Source organism: Conger conger, chromosome 13, assembly GCF_963514075.1.
Source record: "Conger conger chromosome 13, fConCon1.1, whole genome shotgun sequence".
Lineage (NCBI taxonomy): Eukaryota > Metazoa > Chordata > Actinopteri > Anguilliformes > Congridae > Conger > Conger conger.
The window spans coordinates 32521497-32540142 of record NC_083772.1 but is presented as its reverse complement, the minus strand read 5'-3'; the positions used below and the strand labels follow the sequence as shown (position 1 = coordinate 32540142).

Here is an 18646-nt window from a genome sequence, read left to right as displayed (position 1 = left end):
CGGTGACCTGTCTCTTCCACAAGCTGGGAACTTTCTGATATGATACCCAGAAAAGCTGTATGGCTTATCTTGTGATGTTTCTGATGCATATCCATTGTGACCAAATTTACAGTTTAGATTCTTGGGTTTCTTAGTATTACATTTGACTTTGATTAAAACATTTTGTATTTAATAATATGGTCATTCCATACACTTTTTGACCTCATCGTCACAGATTTGTGATTGGCATGATGTTTTGGCCTTCTAAGAAACCCCTGGAACAGAAATGACCCAATTACTCAATACTTAAGGTAATGTGCTGTGCGAAGAGATCTGGTGTTGAATTGGCCTTTTTGCTATGAATAAGTGGTTTAAGCACCATTTCTTTTAACCTGTGTCATGAACAGTTTTGTTTGGATGTCCCAGCGTTTATTAATTGCCAAGGTGCAGATCAGTATTGTTTTCCCATTAATGTAAAATGAAGAAAAGACAGAATTGTTTGTTCTCATTTATCGTTATAAAGGAGAGCCTTAGGGCTCTCCATAGAAAAACATACTCCATTGATATGGAGTTATTCATTTTCAGTTTAAAAGTGTGAATGCGTTCCACTGGCTGGGCATGGAGTCATTATGTACACAGAGAGCCTGACCCCTAATGGGAGAAAGCAGGGTCGGATATATCATCTTTGAAGCTGTAGCATATTTTAATATACAATTCCAGTACTTTCACTTTCACCAAACCTGGCATTTACAGCTTGAATTTGGTTAAGGGAATAATGGAAATTACCCATCTAAAGGATAATAAGCATAATTTTGTTTGTGAATCTTGGAAAAAGCAGGGCCTCTTGTTTGCTTTTGATACTATTTTTGGTGAAAAATTGAGGGAGACTAATACGATCATCAGCTCTAATTTAAGCAGAGTTTATTACTGCAAGCTTTTCTGAAAGGTTACTCTCAGTTCTACTGGATTTGTGCTTCAGCAGCCTGGGTGTGAACGGGCTGTGAATGTCTTCTCTGATGCTGTGATTATAGGCCTCCACCAAAGTGTTTTTCCTGTAGAATTTCTGAGTCAGTAAAGCCACCAGCTGCAGCATTCAGAGAGAACTCAGTCCAGAGAGACACTGCCAAAGCAGTCCAGCTGAGCAGAAACTGAAGGAGAGAGAGTGAGTGAAGAGCAGGACCTGAGGGATGGAGGGGGAGCAGGAGCGGTAGAGAGGGTGCCAGGCTGTCGTGGAGAGCGTGTGAGGTGTAATGAGGGCTTGAGGTAATTAGGGATTCGGGGAGACAGGGCTCTAGATTGTCGGGGGGAGACGGGGGGCTAGATCAGCACTACTCCACTCTGCAACCTGCGGGCCGCAGTGTCTGCAGGTATTTGCTTCAACCGTGCGCTACACCACCTGATTTCACCAATTAGCTTATTACCTGAACCAGGCAGGTAAAATATTTATTGAAATGAGGTGGTGTTGTATGGTAGGATCAAATGCCTGCACACACTGGGGCCACAGGACGTGGAGTTGAGTAGCGCTGTCAGGGAGAGAGGGTGTGTGGCACAGAAAGGGAGTGGTGATGAAGAGTGGAAGTAGAGAGGGGGAAAGGCTTGTGGAATTGAGGCAGTGAGGGAGCGGTGGCCATTGGACTGAAACGGAGCGGAAGAGAGGGAGCGAGGGAGTGTGGCAGTCTGCTGTTGAGCGACAGCAGGTGAGGGGTAGTGAGGGCATAAGGCAGGGAGCATCAACTCTGGCCCTCAAATACAAATCCAGCCCTGGTTTTCTTTCCTCCCGGGTAATTGGTACTACTGATGGGTCAGACAGATCCCTGGTCTAGGGGCTCAAACGCTTCACTTTGCTGCCTTATTCCCACCCCGTTTGTTTACGTGCAGAATGGCACCTCCACCTGAATTGGGAGTGAGATGCGTGTGGCTTCAGCTCTTTCTGGTACGGGTGTTGCGAGCTGCGTGGGAGGTGCGGAGCATGACGCGGGGTTCGGTTTGGTTTGTGGAGAGCTGTGGACAGAGCTTTGTCGCAGGGCTTTGCTGACCTGTACAGTTTTCAGAGGCCCTCCTGGGAAGCAATGACATCACTGATAAACAATGTCTGTTGGCCGGGCAACCGACGCTTCCTGACTGAGCGGCCGCCAGAGCGGTTGTGGGACGGGCAGAAAATCTGGATCAAGTCACAAGTGCCACTCCTGGGAACATATATCTTCATGGAAGCTAGTTACAAAAATAATGGTAACCAACCTGCAAGTGAAACTAGAATTGCAGTAGCTAATATTCATAAAAAGTGGGGCAGCCAATGTTGTTTTGCTGGTCAAGTGGTGCATTTTGTTTTTTTCCTTTTTTTCTTTTTTTTAGGGGAACTGTTAAGAGTTTTTCAAAATCAGGAACTCCAGCCAGGGTTGTTGCGATTGCATAGCAGGGCTGAGCGTTGGGCCGAAACTCTTATTGTGATATGCTTTGTCATATCGGTCAGTAACAATGAAAGCCGGTATATGATAATGTTCCACCTTTCCCCTCGTTTCAGCACAGAGCTGTGGCAGTGGTCGATAACTTGCGAAAGCCTTTCGAATGCTTCCTCTTCCTCAGGGCTGATGGCAGGCTGTCTTTAGCCGGACTGTAAGATAATGCACTAAACAGTTTTCGTGTTGTTTTGATTTCCCGTCATAAGCCATAAGGCCAGAAAAGACGGTGGCTGTAGTTTCTTGCTTGGGCCACACATCGCTCACAGCAGCTGAACTTTTGGCATCTTGGCTGGTGCTCAGACTAATATTTTGGGGATGGCTTTGTGTGTGGATTTCAGATGCAGGTAGAAAAGATTTGTTGAACGCTTAACCTGGTCAGAGTTTAAGAAGCTGAGCCACGTCCGACAAAATTAGTTTGGCCTTTCTTGTCTACTTGTTGATGGTTGGAGCTTACGGTGTCTTTTGCAGTCGCTTGTGCCTTCGTCTTCCCTCAGTATTGTATTATTGACCCAAGTTTACTTATGCACAACTTGTGCAGCCAATGAGGAGTATCTCAACTATCTTACTGTTCTGTATGTTATTTGTTGTTTTATTATGTTAATATGTGATTGGCTGTTTGTGTAGCATTTCCTGCATGCTATTGGCCAGGGGTGACACCGACCATTTTGGGTCTCAGTACGAGATATTGCATTGGGCCCCTGCCACCTCAGACCACCCCATCTCTGCATAATTCATACATTTATAAATTCATTTTTGAGGGCCCCTGTCAGTCAGCGGCCTTGAGATCGTCCTACCTCCCTCCTACCCACCCCCCAAAACACTGCCCTTGGGGCCAGCAGTGTGTGTAATGTTAATTTTGGCCAAGGGAAAGCGGACACAATTATTTCTATCAAAGAATTATGCTCAGGATTGTTATTTTGGCAAACTTTATCGTGGTTCTTGGTGATATTGGTTCACTTCCCACTCTTGTCTCATAGGAAGCACAGATATGCCAATATTTCATAGTTGGATCAGAGATTTTGATACAATTACATAACTGCATAAAACATCTTTTAATGTTTAGTTTAAGTGATTGAAATAAATGGAGGTGTTTAGCAATGGTGAGATCATTTGATTGCATAGCATATCTTCCCGTCAGCAAGCTCACCTAATTGGCAGAGAGATTGCGAGTCATCCATTTCCTTTAATCAGATGATGGCCACTTGATGGATGCTGAAGTCAGAAGAATGCTGGCTCTAGCATTTCCCTGGTATTCCTTCCAGTTAGCGATGTCAACAATAATAACTATGAACAGGTCAATATTAATTGTTTTTTTCCCTTGTAACAGCATGCGTAGAGCTCTGTGGGGCAGACCAAGAGTGGAGTGTGCATTGTTGCAACTCCGCAGAGATGGGACATAGACCAATCACCTGTCAGGAGTGTTTGCTGTGATTGTGTAAATATAAATGTGTGTGTGCAGTGCTGGCTGGGCTGTGTTCATGGTTGGTGGAGGATTTAGCACAACTCATCACTTTGTCACTTTCAGCTGGCATTGGAAGGTGGGCGTGAGGGGGTGGGGCAGTGTGAGGTTTCTGTGCCAATGGTTATGCTCTGCTCCCAGCACAGGCCTATTAGATGGTCTTCTGTAGCTGAAGCCTGAGAGCTTAAACCACTGGCGATTAGCACCAAGACTGCTGCATTGCGTCTGATTCATGAGCAGGCTTTACATTACCCTTTTGGATTGAAATCATCATTTTTCCCTGGCTAAACCTAAAGTTGGACCAGAATGTGTGTCCCGGACTCCAAGACTGTAAACCAGTGGCATTGACGAAGTCCTGGACTTCTGATGTCAGTGTGTGTGGACAGCAGAACCACTCGCTGCCCGTGTCTCTTTCAAACGGGGTGTTGCTGATTCGCAGTTTTCAGTGGCGGGGTGGCTGGGGTTTCTCCTCACAACCGAAGCGTTTCCTGTTGGCTCCGGGGCGGCGGTGATTGGGCTGGAGAGTAGAGCTGCTGACGGCCAGTGTTTCCACTACTGCCGAAACGTCTAAAATTTCACACACGCCAGTGAGAAATAAACTCCCGCCTCAGGAATAAAGCACTTGAGACGTTTGAGGTAGCGTGAAATTATAGCCCGTAGATTTGTAGAAGGCCGGTGAAATAATAATTGTAACGGATTGTGTTTATGTAGTGGCGTTAACAATCGCAAAGCACTTTGCAGTGCAGGGAAGGCGTTAACCTTAACCACTGCTAATTGCTGCGTGGGAGGAGACGGGAAACAAATGATGGCAATTAAACCAGGTCCCAACGGCGTCCATGATGCAAGAGAGCAATTCAGCACTTCAGTCTGGTAATTGATACGGATTCTGGCAAATCTTGGAAATATGAGCGTATTGAACTGTGTTTATTTTGAAGGGATGCCCTGATACAGCTTGAATCTGTTGATTGTGATGTTCTGAAATGCAAGAGTGTATTGACCTGACCTACAGCTGTGCAGCAAGTGCCCTCAACATCTGCCGCCTCTGAGCTTAGTTGAGCAATGCTAACGCTGCAACTACCCTCCAATCCTTAAAAAAAGCTCAGTGCTGTTAGATCCATGGTGTCAAAAGACAACACCAACCCATCCAGGTGGTGAGAAAAGAGCCCAGAGTTCATCCATAGTGATCATGACTACAACTTCACAAATGTATCCAAGGAGATTATGGTGGCAGTTCCCGGCTGTCCTAATAAGATTGATTTCTTTCATGAGTGCTGATGGAATTGGACCTCTTATCTGCAACTCTCGTTTTATTAACCTGCTCACAAGTGGCCTTTGAATTTTACTGCAGTAATGAGCACTCCTGAAAAGGTGATAGCTTTCATAAGAATGATGGTGGTAGATTACAGGCCAGTTAGTTGAAATTGGATTGTGTTCTGTTATTAAAGACCCTTTCTTTATGACCGTGAGGTCATGTGGGGCATGGACATGTTATCCAAGGTAGACTGGCCTACCTACCCTGGAGCAGTCCTGATGACTCGTATCCTCACCAGCTCTGCTGTTTTCTGACATTTCCCAAAGAACATTCCAGGAGACCATATTCCTGTATGTCCATGGTCATGGCTTTGACTGTCCCCACAGAGCAATAGTAGGTTTACAGGCCAAAGGGAGAAGAGTGGTCTTCATCCAGTGCAGAGGACGTAGGCTCACCTGGCAGTTTGTAATGATATTGTTTAGAGTACATTTCCTGAGGTTGACCCTAAACCTGTTCTACAGTGGTCCTTCAGCCCTGGGAGCTGTCCTGCTTAGTGCTCCAGTGTGTTTACACTCAAACACTTTAATTCTTCAGCTTCTGTTGACCAAACACTGATTCTCGGTCCGTTCTGTGCTTTCAGTGTGGTATCCACACTGTTTTCATCCCAACATTGTATACAGCATATCAGACCTCCAAGCATGCAATTACCCTCAACTTTGAAATGTTGTTTTCCCCAGTGTTTCCTGATTATTAATAAATATTTTAATATTGGTTATTCAAGGAAGGAATGTAAAATGTACGTTTTTAATAGTCATGTTATTATTTTCCCCCTAAATAAAAAGATTTTTGTGATTCTTTTTTTAAATATAGAGAAAAAGATGATCAGTCGGCAAATTGAGAAGTGGTTATTATTTTACCTCTCAAAAGTCACATCATTGGGTGATGTGAGCTCTCGTGTATTACTGAAAATGTGGCCCTCTGACTCCCACATTATGAGCTCATACTCCAGTAGGGAACCTAGAGGAAACACTGGTTTGTATTTGCAGTCACTCTGCTGTAATGGCAGAAGACAATTTCATGACCGGACAGGAGCCGACTAAGCCACACTGCTGTCTACTGGCTTGGAGTCTGCAGACTGTTCCTTTTGGATATTTTAGATGGGTGTTTTTCCAGAACTTTCCCAGCTCTGGCTATGTAGCTAGTCCAGCACCACTGGCCCTATAGATGTTCACCGGTGAGTCCACCTTTCTCTTCAGCAGTGTATAAATCTGAAAGTCCTAGTCGTGAGGTCCTATAGAGGCTGGATGGGGAGTCCCGTCTGTTCCCATGTGTGTTGCCCAGGTGATGGAACTGGAAAATGACAGTCTCCGTGGAAATGCAGTGACTCACAGGGGTTTCCCCAGTCAAATGCATGGGATTCATTAGTCAGTCAGTGTGGTTGGCAACAGCTGCACAGCCAAATGTGTAATGCCATATGATGCCTTTCTGTTGGCTTGTTCCAATCCTTCTGGTTGTGGTTATGTGCTAATGGTTTCAAACTATGCTATGCCTTAAGAGTGCCAGTGCTCAATAGCATTGTCTGTAATGGCAGGCCAGGTTTATATCCTTCAGTAGCTTGGTAGTTTGTAAACGGTGGCAACTTTTTTTTGCCAGATTTGCCTCATTTACCATCGTTGTTCAAGAAAAGTTCACTTTACTATTGTGCCGTTATGGTGAATGGCAATGGGACATTTAAACAAAATGAATGTTGCTAATACTAGATTAAGTATAATCATTGTGGGCTGATGGCTTGGTTGTGTCCCTGTTTGCTGGCTACAGAAATGAGTGGAGCTGCAGTTTAGTGAGTGGAGTGTATTGTACAGATGTGTTGTGCTGATTGTAGTGCCCAGTCTAAATTCATTGTAAATCATTTTTTTGTAATTATGTTTCAGTTTGCATTTTTCCAAGACTGTTTATGTCTTGGAAAAATCCCTGTCTATGCCTGGTTTAACTCTATGCCCAGTTCAGCATAGTTTTTGTTTGTCCATTGCTGACCCACTTGCTCTCTAGCTGCTGCAAAATCTTTTTCTGTTGCTGGTATTTATAAATGACGCATGGTGATTCTTGCATATATCTGTGATGTTCAGGAAAATCTAGGATAATTTCATGCGTTCTGTGTCAACTTATCTAATGAATTAAATTTGGCCTTTCTTCCGTTTCATAAACTTGAACTACGATTTGATTAGTGAATCTAGCATTGAATAATCTCAGATAACCATGCACACCCACTCTGCTATGAAGAGCAGATGACTCACAAGCCAAAAACAGGATCGTACTCCTTATATAGACCAAGGGAGGTGGGGCCAGAAAGTTCCAAAAAGTATTTTTATCTTTTTTATCTTGGGCGCACGAGGAAAATAAATAAGTGCATTTTATACTTCAGGGGCTCGGTACAAAGCAATATATTTTGAACTCTCATAATGTAACCCCTGTTGTCTTTTACGCAAATCAAACGTAGCCTGACCAGACAAATTAAATTCGTAATAAGTCTTTGATTTACTTGTCTTCTAATAATGGCAACACAATTAAATATTCAGTTATATAATTTTTCATGACTTCCCATGCACTGGGAATATGGAAGAAATATTACCTCATTGTCTCAGGGCGGTGGCATTATCGAAAAAGCAAAATCAAAGTATTCTTATAAATAAAATCTTAAATTTAACCAATAACTTAATTATACATTCTAATGGATAGGTGGTTAACCTCACATGGCATTTGGGAATTATATTTATTTGTTAGGCTAGTGATTATGCATTCATGTATGAGACTGTGGACAACTAAAGTTTATTATATTTTCACCGTCGGCAGGAGCATGTATTTGCTGGAAGTAAATGATTCCCTTGACTACATCGGAGGTGCCTTGCTTACAAAAGCTGAGCTAATTTCTGCATGTCTGGGTGTGATTTCACCAGGTTGTTTATAAAGGCTACGTGCATGTTATCCTCCTAGCTTAACCTTAAACCTGGGGTTTTACAGGTTTGTGCTTAAGACACTGTTGTCCCAGCAACAAGCCTGTTGAAATTGTCAAAATCCCTTTATGAAACCGAACGTCCTGACTAGCCCCAAACATCAACAACCGAGTTAGCCACGTATATGAAATTGGGCCCAAGACTGTAACCTCCACCCGTTCTTTGAGGAAGGAAACTAAAGAGTTTCTTGAGTTCTGGAAAATGTTCTTCCAGTGGAAAAGGGGCTGTAGTTGACAAACTTCCTGCTGGAGCAGTCTGGCTTCAAAGCGCCAGGCTGTGTGTGTGTGTGTGTGTGTGTGTGTGTGTGTGTGTGTGTGTGTGTGTGTGTGTGTGTGTGTGTGTGTGTGTGTGTGTGTGTGTGTGTGTGTGTGTGTGTGTGTGTGTGTGTGTGTGTGTGTGTGTGTGTGTGTGGGGCGCACCAGACGGTGGCGCGTCAGGTGTGTGTTTGTCTCCTCCCTCCTGCAGCATTGTACAGACGGGAAACCATTCTGCACCCAGCAGACCATTACCACCAGCACTGTAAAGTGCTGCAATAGAGCTGCAGCTAAACTTCAGCACACCATGCAGCAGGGGTGAGGGCAGGGCCAGGGGGTGGGGCCCCAGGGGAGGACCAGGGCAGTGCTGAGCTTGCCTGACTGTGCTGGGAAGAATTGCTTGGAATTTGTGGTATTTTTGGTATCCTGAGGCACGGAGGTAATCTTTTTGGATTTTTGTGCAAAATCCTGTGTCTATAAATAGCTGGGAGGTTGCATCGTTTGATGGATTCTGACTAGCTGCAGCTCCTCCCTGCCTGTTCTGGAGAACCTTATCTGGCTCACTTACCTTCTGTGCTCCTGCACGCCGTTTGAAATCGTCTTGGGCAAAGCGTCTGAAATTACATCCCGTGTGGAATTACAGGGTGTGGCATGCGCTTCATGTATGTGACGTGAGCACCTTTGAGTCGTGTGTCCAGTTCTATCCTGCCATTTTGGCCAAATCATCATGCCATGCTGAAGACTGGAAGGAGTTCCCTCTACCCATAGGCATGAGACTTTCTGTAATAAGGCGCCACCAGGGACAAAATGGCAGTGGCTGAGGCTACATAATTGGTGAAAACGTCACAGGACAGAACAGATAAAAGTGGGGCCCTCTCTCGACTCGATCCATTTCTGAGCGTGGTTCTGCTCTGACATCAGCGGCGAGTTTGAGCGAGAAGCCGACTGACAGCGAGGAACGGTCACCAACGCCTGAGTCAGGCTTTAGGCCCTGTCGCTTTCCACAAGCGAAATTACAACTGCCAAACTGTCGGCAGGAAGGGATGTTTATCTTTGTAAGTTTGAAAATGTAATTAACCTTAACCTAGCTCCCGAAGCAGACTGGTGCGTTTATTAGCTCTCGGAGCACCACCAGAGCTCAGTGCTCTTTGGTCTGACGGCAAATAAACGAAGGCACCCGTCTTTGAGCATCCTGCCGTTTGTGCTGCTTCTACTTGACCGAGATGGCTGGAGTCAGAATGTGCGACCGACGGGATTGGAACTTAAATAGGTGGCCAAGACGATTGAAAAATGAACATCATGTTGTATCGGGCGGTTGTTATCGCCCTTTTTGCTTCTAAACATTTGTCGGCCTTTACCAGAGCAGTAAATCGGCTCTTGCTGTTGTGTGTTATATATAGGCTACTTGTATTTAATTTCATGGAGAAAAGTTTCCGCATCGATGCTCTAATACTCATTTGTTTTCTGTTGATCAGCTAATCCATGGAACAAGGCAAATTTGTTTAACCTGTCTCAGTCCAATAAATGAGTGTAAGTGATCTGGTTCATGAAGGCTTGGATGGTCGGATTTGTTTCCATACCACAATTAAGTAGCATCTGTGTTTTGGGGGCTCTGAGTTGGCCTTCTGACTGTAATGGAACTCAACTGTAGGTTAATAGTTTTGGGTGGAAAAAGGGGAGTGGGTGGGGTATGTTGCCCAGTATGGCAGTGGGCGGGGCCTCAGAGGGCCTCTCACAGAGGTGTTAATGAAGAGGGCAGGTGGGCCGGCCTCACACCGTCCCGCTAGTTCAGCAGGTACACACAACCTCTCCACTGAGCGCTCAGAGCTGTGTGTGTGTGTGTGTGTGTGTGTGTGTGTGTGTGTGTGTGTGTGTGTGTGTGTGTGTGTGTGTGTGTGTGTGTGTGTGTGTGTGTGTGTGTGTGTGCGTGCGCGTGTGCGCGTGTGCGCGCGTGGCAGGCTTTCCTGGGTATAATGCATAAACGTTTTGGATTCAAATACTTTTCTATGCTTTATTGAGCTTGTCTGGTATATACATGTCTGGTATATACATTACATGTCTCGTGTATACATTACAAAGCAGATGCTCTTATCCAAAGCAACATACAACGTCTATTGGAACCTATGAAATACTCTCAAACTGCAAATCCTGCCTACCTTCTGGCCCTTTTGGTTGGCTCAATTGTACCAGGTAAGATCAATTGCACAGGAAAGTATTTGAATCCGTTACTCATTTGACCCAGGTCTAGAGACAGGCACCTGGTCCTTACAGCAGCCAGACAGCCGAACTCCACCCCCCACCTGTGAGTCACCTGTCTGCTCAGAGCTGCTCATTGCTGCCCTGCTTAGACTGCCCTAATGCTGAGTCAGAGCAATGGACAATTCAGCATTGGCGAGTTTAAAAACGCCTTCGCTCTGAACTGTGGTCACTGTCATATGACAGACCTAAAACTCAAATTCTGCTTTCAAATGAGATTTTGCTGGCCTGCAATTAAATGATGTAAATGAAAATGGCAAGATTAGCGTTCCGTATGAGTAACTCCAAAGTGCTCCCCTTCCATTACTGTAGCAAATGGCAGTTTCAAAAAGTCCTTGCGTAGGTTTATTCCAATCAAGCATCATTACAGGTTTAAGATTGATTCTCAGATATCCTCCAGACCTGGGTCATTGATTCGGATTCCAGTACTTTTCTATGCTTTACCGAGCTTGTCTGGTGTATCGGAAACCTATTTAAATCCTTTAAAAAATTGCAAACCCTGCCTTCTGGTCCTCTTGGTTGGTTTGATTGCACCAGGCAAGATTAATCAAGAAAAGCATTTGAATTCAAAACAATTATGCATTTGACCCAGACCTGCTATCTTCTCTCACATCACCTTGTTGTCCATTCATACATGGAAAATGAATTTCCATGCAGCCGGAGACTGAAGCCTGAGACTGGTAATGATGTGTGATGGAGAGGCTCCACAGCAGTGCTCTGTGCTGTGTGAGCTGGGCATTGTGTACTGTGCTGCTGCAGCCTCTGTAGAGGGGGTGTAATGTATGTGGATGGAAAGACAGGCGTGGCAGGGTGCTGGTAATGGGTTGTTAAAATGGTGGCGATCACCAGGGCGGGGTACTGCATACCGCCACACAAACAGTAGCCACCCCCCCCCACTACTCCCCGTCCGGCCCGCAGACGTGAGTCACTGTGGCCTGAACACGTCACGCATGGGGAACACCAACATTCCCCCTGCACTCTCCCAGCTCTGTGCCCAACCACACCTCTCTCCCAGCTCTGTGCCCAACCACACCTCTCTCTCCCAGCTCTGTACCCAACCACACCTCTCTCTCCCAGCTCTGTACCCAACCACGCCTCTGTCTCCCAGCTCTGTACCCAACCACGCCTCTCTCTCCCAGCTCTGTACCCAACCACGCCTCTCTCTCCCAGCTCTGTACCCAACCACGCCTCTCTCCCCAGCTCTGTACCCAACCACGCCTCTCTCTCCCAGCTCTGTACCCAACCATGCCTCTCTCTCCCAGCTCTGTACCCAACCACGCCTCTCTCTCCCAGCTCTGTACCCAACCACACCTCTCTCTCCCAGCTCTGTACCCAACCACGCCTCTGTCTCCCAGCTCTCTACCCAACCACGCCTCTCTCTCCCAGCTCTGTACCCAACCACGCCTCTCTCTCCCAGCTCTGTACCCAACCACGCCTCTCTCTCCCAGCTCTGTACCCAACCACGCCTCTCTCTCCCAGCTCTGTACCCAACCACGCCTCTCTCTCCCAGCTCTGTACCCAACCACGCCTCTCTCTCCCAGCTCTGTACCCAACCACGCCTCTCTCTCCCAGCTCTGTACCCAACCACGCCTCTCTCTCCCAGCTCTGTACCCAACCACGCCTCTCTCTCCCAGCTCTGTACCCAACCACCCCTCTCTCTCCCAGCTCTGTACCCAGCTCTGTACCCAACCACCCCTCTCTCTCCCAGCTCTGTACCCAACCACCCCTCTCTCTCCCAGCTCTGTACCCAACCACACCTCTCTCTCTCCAACACACCCAGCCGCACCGCTCTCTCCAGTGCTTTGAGGAAGGAGCTCACACTCTCCTGCGATTGTGAGTGATCAGTTGGAGTGGTCTGTTCCTCTCACTCATAATGGTGGCTTTGCTTAGCCCTGTTTGTTGACCAGTGAAGCAAGCTCAAAAACAAGTTAATTTGGAACGGGGGAGAGATTAGCCAAACCCAGCCGCCTTCCCCCCTTCCTCCTCTGACTCAGGAAATGGGAGCTCAGCCAGCAGTCCCTGCCATTTCCGGATATCTTTCCCATGATGCCTTGGTGCGGTCAGAGGACTTGACGTGAGCACCATTGTTCATGCCGCCACAGGAAAACTGTTCCAGCCTGTTTCCCAAAGTCAACTTAAACGATCCAATCACAGGCTAAGTCTGGCCACCTTGAGACTTCAGCCAGCCAATGGCGAGCTGAGATCCTGAGCCTACCATTAGAACAGCTTCATGCTTCCTGTGAGCGGGGCTTCACTATCGCTGTGTGAGTTTGTGCACGCGCGAGTGTGCGCACGCATACTAACTGTCTCTCTCTCCTCTCTCTCCTCTCTCTCTCTCTCTCTCTCTCTCTCTCTCTCTCTCTCTCTCTCTCTGTTCCCACAGGCCTAGCAGTCTTCTCACTACTGACCCTCCTGATAAGAAGCTTCTGTCACATGACTTTGACCCAACAGGTAAACACACGCTCGCATTCACACACGCACACACATAAGCACACACATAAGCACAACTTACTCACTCCCACCTCATACTTTTACAAACACACACTATTTTGCATGTGAACTCTATTGGATTTCAGATGTGTTAACTTGCTCCATTTCACAGACGTTTCAGGGGGCTGACTCAACCCTTCATTTTGCTGATAAAAGATAATGTGTATTTCTTGTAAACACTGATGTACTGTTAGATATTGTATTATTTCATGTTGATAGAACACACAGATTGGTGTTGTGCCAACATCATGGTCAGAATACTCTGTAGCCTAGAAGTTGCTTACATCCTCTGTAACTTGATAGACAATTTAGCCTAAGTGCTTCCATTAACTGTTCTAAATGGCTACTGGAGCTTGTTGGTTGCAGCAGTGTCCTTCAGTAAATTCTCCCCTGGAGTTTTTTGTGTTTATTGTAATGGTGAGTAAAATTATTCAATGTAACTGCTTGTTTTAACTATTTTTGCAATTCCAAAATTTGACCTTCCACAGTCTGTCACACCTGCCTGCTATCGCACCGGAACACGACAGATGCACACAAGCTTTTTTTGTTCGCTGCTTGATCTCCTGGTGAACAGACAGATAGACAAATAAACCGGGAGCAGGGCTGTACATTTGAGTACATTTTACATTTGCTGAAGGGGAAAATTGAGAACTCCTGAGAATTGAGCGTATGTTTGGAAAGTGGGACGATTGGATGCTGGAACTTGCATGCGCTTCATCTTCCTCATAACCCCGACTTTCCCTTCTTCCCTTCTTCCCTTCCGTAAACGAGGGAAAGGTTGGCTGAGGGATGATGGGAGCGGTCACGTGACCAGGAGGCTGGTGGCGTGTGGCTTTGGTCATTACCCGCGCGCTTCACTCTTTCCGTCAGCTCTGCGTGTTCGGGCGCGGTCTGAATGACAGGGCAGGGCGGCTTCCAGCTGTCTGCGAGTCTCAACCGCTAAGTGTGCTGCTAACCTGTCTTTACATATGCCATGCAGCTTAGTTTGCACATTACATTCAATACAATGTAGCTTTAGGTATTTATATAATGCATAGTCTGAGAAACATTACGCAGCGCACGGGCAGCGTTTGGCAGCAGTAAGGTGTGCGTAAGGCTGAAGGCTCAGTCCATAGACACGCACAAACATAAACACACACACGCACACACACACACACACACACATACATACACATACATGCGCGCACACGCGCACACACGCACACACACACATACACACACGCGCGCACAAACACACACACGCACACATACACACACACACATGCACACATACACACTCACACACATGCACACTCACACACATGCACACTCACACACTCACACGCACACACGCACACACGCACACACGCACACACGCACACACGCACACACGCACACACGCACACACGCACACGCCCACACCCCATTTCTCCCGAAAGGGAAGCGCCCCCTGGTGGACTGCTCTAGACAGGACTTTCCTCTCCAGCCTTCATTTCAACTCATCCGAATATTTATCATGTACCCCTGAGAGTACCTTTACCACCAGTAACACTGGAGTAACATTGCTGCATGACTGCACCCTTCTGACTGCAAACGTCGCGCCGTTCAGTATGTCTGGGTCTACAGGCCATACTTGGAGGTTTACATTTGTTTGTGTCTCAGTGGGTATATTAAATGGCACCAAAATGTTTTATTTATTAGCCTTTATTTATATAGGGTAGGTTGATTGAGCATGCATGCTGTTTTACAGTAATACTCTGTTAGCCCCCCCCCCCCATGTAGCTGAGCCCAGTAAACAAGGTAGCTATATGTTCAACACAAGGTAAATGTTCTTAAACCAAAATGGCCGAATGGGCTTATCTGTTTTGAACATATGTTCTGCACAATAAGTATGTGTAGCCTTTGTACTGTGGCCGGTTGCATACCCGTGTTGCAATATGTTACTCACGATTGATCTAGTGGAGCTACATAACCACCCAATTGACACATCCGCACACACAGACAAGATGTAGCAAACTGCTTAAAGCAACGCTCAAAAATGTTACAGAATATTTAGCTTAATAGCTTATTTGTAATGAAACCTAATTTGTCATCAGTAAATGATTGGTTGGGCTCTGGCTATGCCAAACAGTCGTGTGTGTTCTTCCATGAATGGGGTTTCAGATGCTGCTGTAAGGGGTGGTTAGAACAGTCATTTCCCCCACTGTGTGTGATTGGCTGTAATGAAAAGAACCATAGACCCTCTGTCCATTAGCCAGTGTAGGAAACTTGTGCTTTCAGCCATCTGGCTCTGTCTGTGTGCGTGTGTCTGTGTGTGTTGTGTGTACATGATTTGATAGAAAGGTTTTTCATGAATGTGGTATATTAATTATTTTTTATATTCTGAAATTATGTGGCACGAAGAGGGTAAGCCATTCCTTAAAGCTGCCTAACTGAAACCATTTAAAGGGCAGATATACTGCAGTAATGCTGCTGCTGTTGGACTGAAGGCTGGCATGCACTGATGGGGTGGGGTGGGGTGGGAGTGGTGCAGGAGGATCAAGCTTGTAAGCCCTGCACTAAACGAAACGGCACAAACGGGACTTTAGACAGAAGCCCGAGGAAGTAAATGCACCTACAGTCTCCTCAATGCATCTCCTCCTGCCCTCACACAATATCAATCTCTCTCTCTCTCACTCCACTCTCTCTCTCAATCTCAATCTCTTACTCTGTCTCTGTCCCTCTCTCACTCAATCTCCCTCTCTCTCCCTCTCTCTCCCTCACTCTCCCACTCTCCCACTCTCCCACTCTCCCACTCTCCCACTCTCCCACTCTCCCACTCTCCCACTCTCCCACTCAGGGCTCGTGCAGCGATGCGTGATCATTCAGAAAGATGAGAACGGCTTTGGCCTGACCGTGAGCGGAGACAACCCTGTGTTTGTGCAGCTGGTCAAAGAAGGTAAGAGCCCTGCGCTACTCTGGTTGCACACACAAGAGCCCTGCGCTACTCTGGTTGCACACACAAGAGCCCTCCGCTACTCTGGTTGCACACACAAGAGCCCTCCACTGGCCACACGGCAAAGAGCCCAGCGCTGGCCACACGGCTAAGAGCCCTGCGCTGCGCTGGCCACACGGCTAAGAGCCCTCCACTGGCCACACGACAAAGAGCCCTGCGCTGCGCTGGCCACACGGCTAAGAGCCCTGCGCTGCGCTGGCCACACGGCTAAGAGCCCTGCGCTGCGCTGGCCACACGGCTAAGAGCCCTGCGCTGCGCTGGCCACACGGCTAAGAGCCCTGCGCTGCGCTGGCCACACGGCTAAGAGCCCTCCACTGGCCACACGGCTAAGAGCCCTGCGCTGCGCTGGCCACAAGGCTAAGAGCCCTGCGCTGCGCTGGCCACACGGCTAAGAGCCCTCCACTGGCCACACGGCTAAGAGCCCTGCGCTGCGCTGGCCACACGGCTTGGAGCCCTGCGCTGATTGCGCCCTGTGTTAATTACAGTGGCCTACATAGGTGGAAAATCCAGGTTCAGAAAGTAAAAGTCCTCCCCAGTAATTTGTTCCAACCACCTGGATTTACTCTAGACAATTTATGTGCATAAAGCATGACTATTCACCTCAGCTCGGAGGTTCTCCAGAGCTCTTGTTATATGGTGTCTTAAATAGATGCATATAAAACTGTGCTGCATGCAACGGCTCACTATGTCTGTTGGGTAATCGATAGCTGTGCCTGTCATTCATGATTAAAGAACTCCTTCCTTACGCAATATGTTGTTCTTTGCCTGTCGTTCATCATTAAATAACTCCTACCTTGTGTGATATGATGTTCTATTGCATGTCATTCATCATTAAATAACTCCCACCTTACATTTCATTATTAGCGTTTGGCAGACGCTCTCATCCAGAGCGACGTACAGTTGATTAGAATAAGCAGGAGACAATCCTCTCCTGGAGCAATGCAGGGTTAAGGGCCTTGCTCAAGGGCCCCAACGGCTGTGCGGATCTTATTGTGGCGACACCGGGGATCGAACCACCGACCTTGCCTGTCCCAGTCATTTACCTTAACCACTACGCTACAGGCTTCCCCCCCCCATATCACCTTGTGTGATATGTTGTTGTGTTGCCTGTCGTTCATCATTAAAGAACTTCTACCTCGTGTGATACGGTAATGTGCCAGCGTGTGACTCACCTGGTCCCTCTGTCTCCTGCAGATGGCGCAGCGATGCGGGCGGGGGTGCAGACAGGTGACAGGATAATTAAGGTGGGTTTGTGACATTAACATCAGGGGTCTCCAATCTTATCCTAAAAGGGCCGGCGTGGGTGCAGGTGGGTGCAGCAGTAACACACCTGATTATACTAATGAACTAATCGTGGTCTTTAATCAAGACCTAGATGAGTAGAATCAGCTGTCTTAGTCCTGCGCTAAAACAGCAACCTGCACACACACCGGCCCTTTCTGGATAAGATTGGAGACCCCTGCATTAACATCATATCAGAGTTGGAGACGGCTTTTGTTTACGGGTCCCATGCGTTCCTATGGCAGCTGCTCAATGCCGTGAGAAGCCCGTTCACGGAGTCTGCCATGTTTCACTGGGGCTTTTGCACCAGAGCATGCACACTGAGGTTTGTTTTGGCCCCACCCCATGCGCACTGGATACCTAAGCATGAAGGAATGAATCGGGTTTCTAAAAATCTTATCTTCTCTATTAGTTCAGTGTGAAGAACTAGTGAAGAATAATAGAATTTAAAAGTGCTGTCTGAAATATTGTGATTTCGTTTGGATAAGGTCGTAGTTTTGAATCGACATCAATTGGGAAATGTGTTTTTTTCGCGCCTGGAGCTTGCTGCAATACCGTCGGTAACCACTGGAGTTTGCCGGCTTCTGGGGGAATGTGGATCCCTGGTCTCAGCTCTCAGACAGGAGTGTCAGGCTCTACTGAGAGTGTCACACTGCCATCTGCTGGAGCAGCCTGGTAGCACAATAACAATGTGTGACTGGCACCCATGCAATGATTTCTGTGCTTTGTGACTGACTTCTGTTTAATCCACATCCTTTAATGATGTGTCAGATTGAAAAATATTTTTGATATGAAATCTTATACATTGAGTTAATGTCTGTGACACCTTTTGGCTTCATCTATTTCTTAATTTTGTATTTCAGGTGAACGGGACCTTAGTAACGCATTCAAACCATGTAGAAGTTGTGAAGTTGATCAAATGTAAGTACTGTGTAAATAATGTGTGGCTTTGTGCAATGTTTTGCTATGATTGTTTAGTGAATGCTGCTGTTGGAGCAGTTGAATACAGAGCGAGCACAGAATCAAAGCTGTAAGAGAATTGCAACAAATAGCCTGACATGACTGCTTCTGTATGCAACCGCTACGAGTCTGCTTTCAGTCAATGAGCAGAACACAGAATAATAAACGTATTTATTAGGTACATATCAGTCAGTTCTTTACTTCAAATGATTCAATTCTGCTGTCTTAGAGGCTGCTATAATCAACTGCAAATTAAACGCATAAGTGTATT

The 18646-nt window shown here is 46.7% G+C and overlaps 1 protein-coding gene across 2 annotated transcripts in view; it reads left to right on the top strand.

Moving 5' to 3' along the window:
- The window catches only part of arhgef12a (Rho guanine nucleotide exchange factor (GEF) 12a), a 48123-nt gene that overhangs the window by 5167 nt on the left and 24310 nt on the right, over positions 1-18646 (top strand). For both annotated transcript variants that reach the window (XM_061217122.1, XM_061217121.1), the window contains exons 2-5: positions 13054-13121; positions 15979-16077; positions 17329-17378; positions 18279-18336. In XM_061217122.1, coding sequence (XP_061073106.1) covers positions 13054-13121; positions 15979-16077; positions 17329-17378; positions 18279-18336 — 275 coding nt within the window. The remainder of the gene's footprint in view (positions 1-13053; positions 13122-15978; positions 16078-17328; positions 17379-18278; positions 18337-18646) is intronic.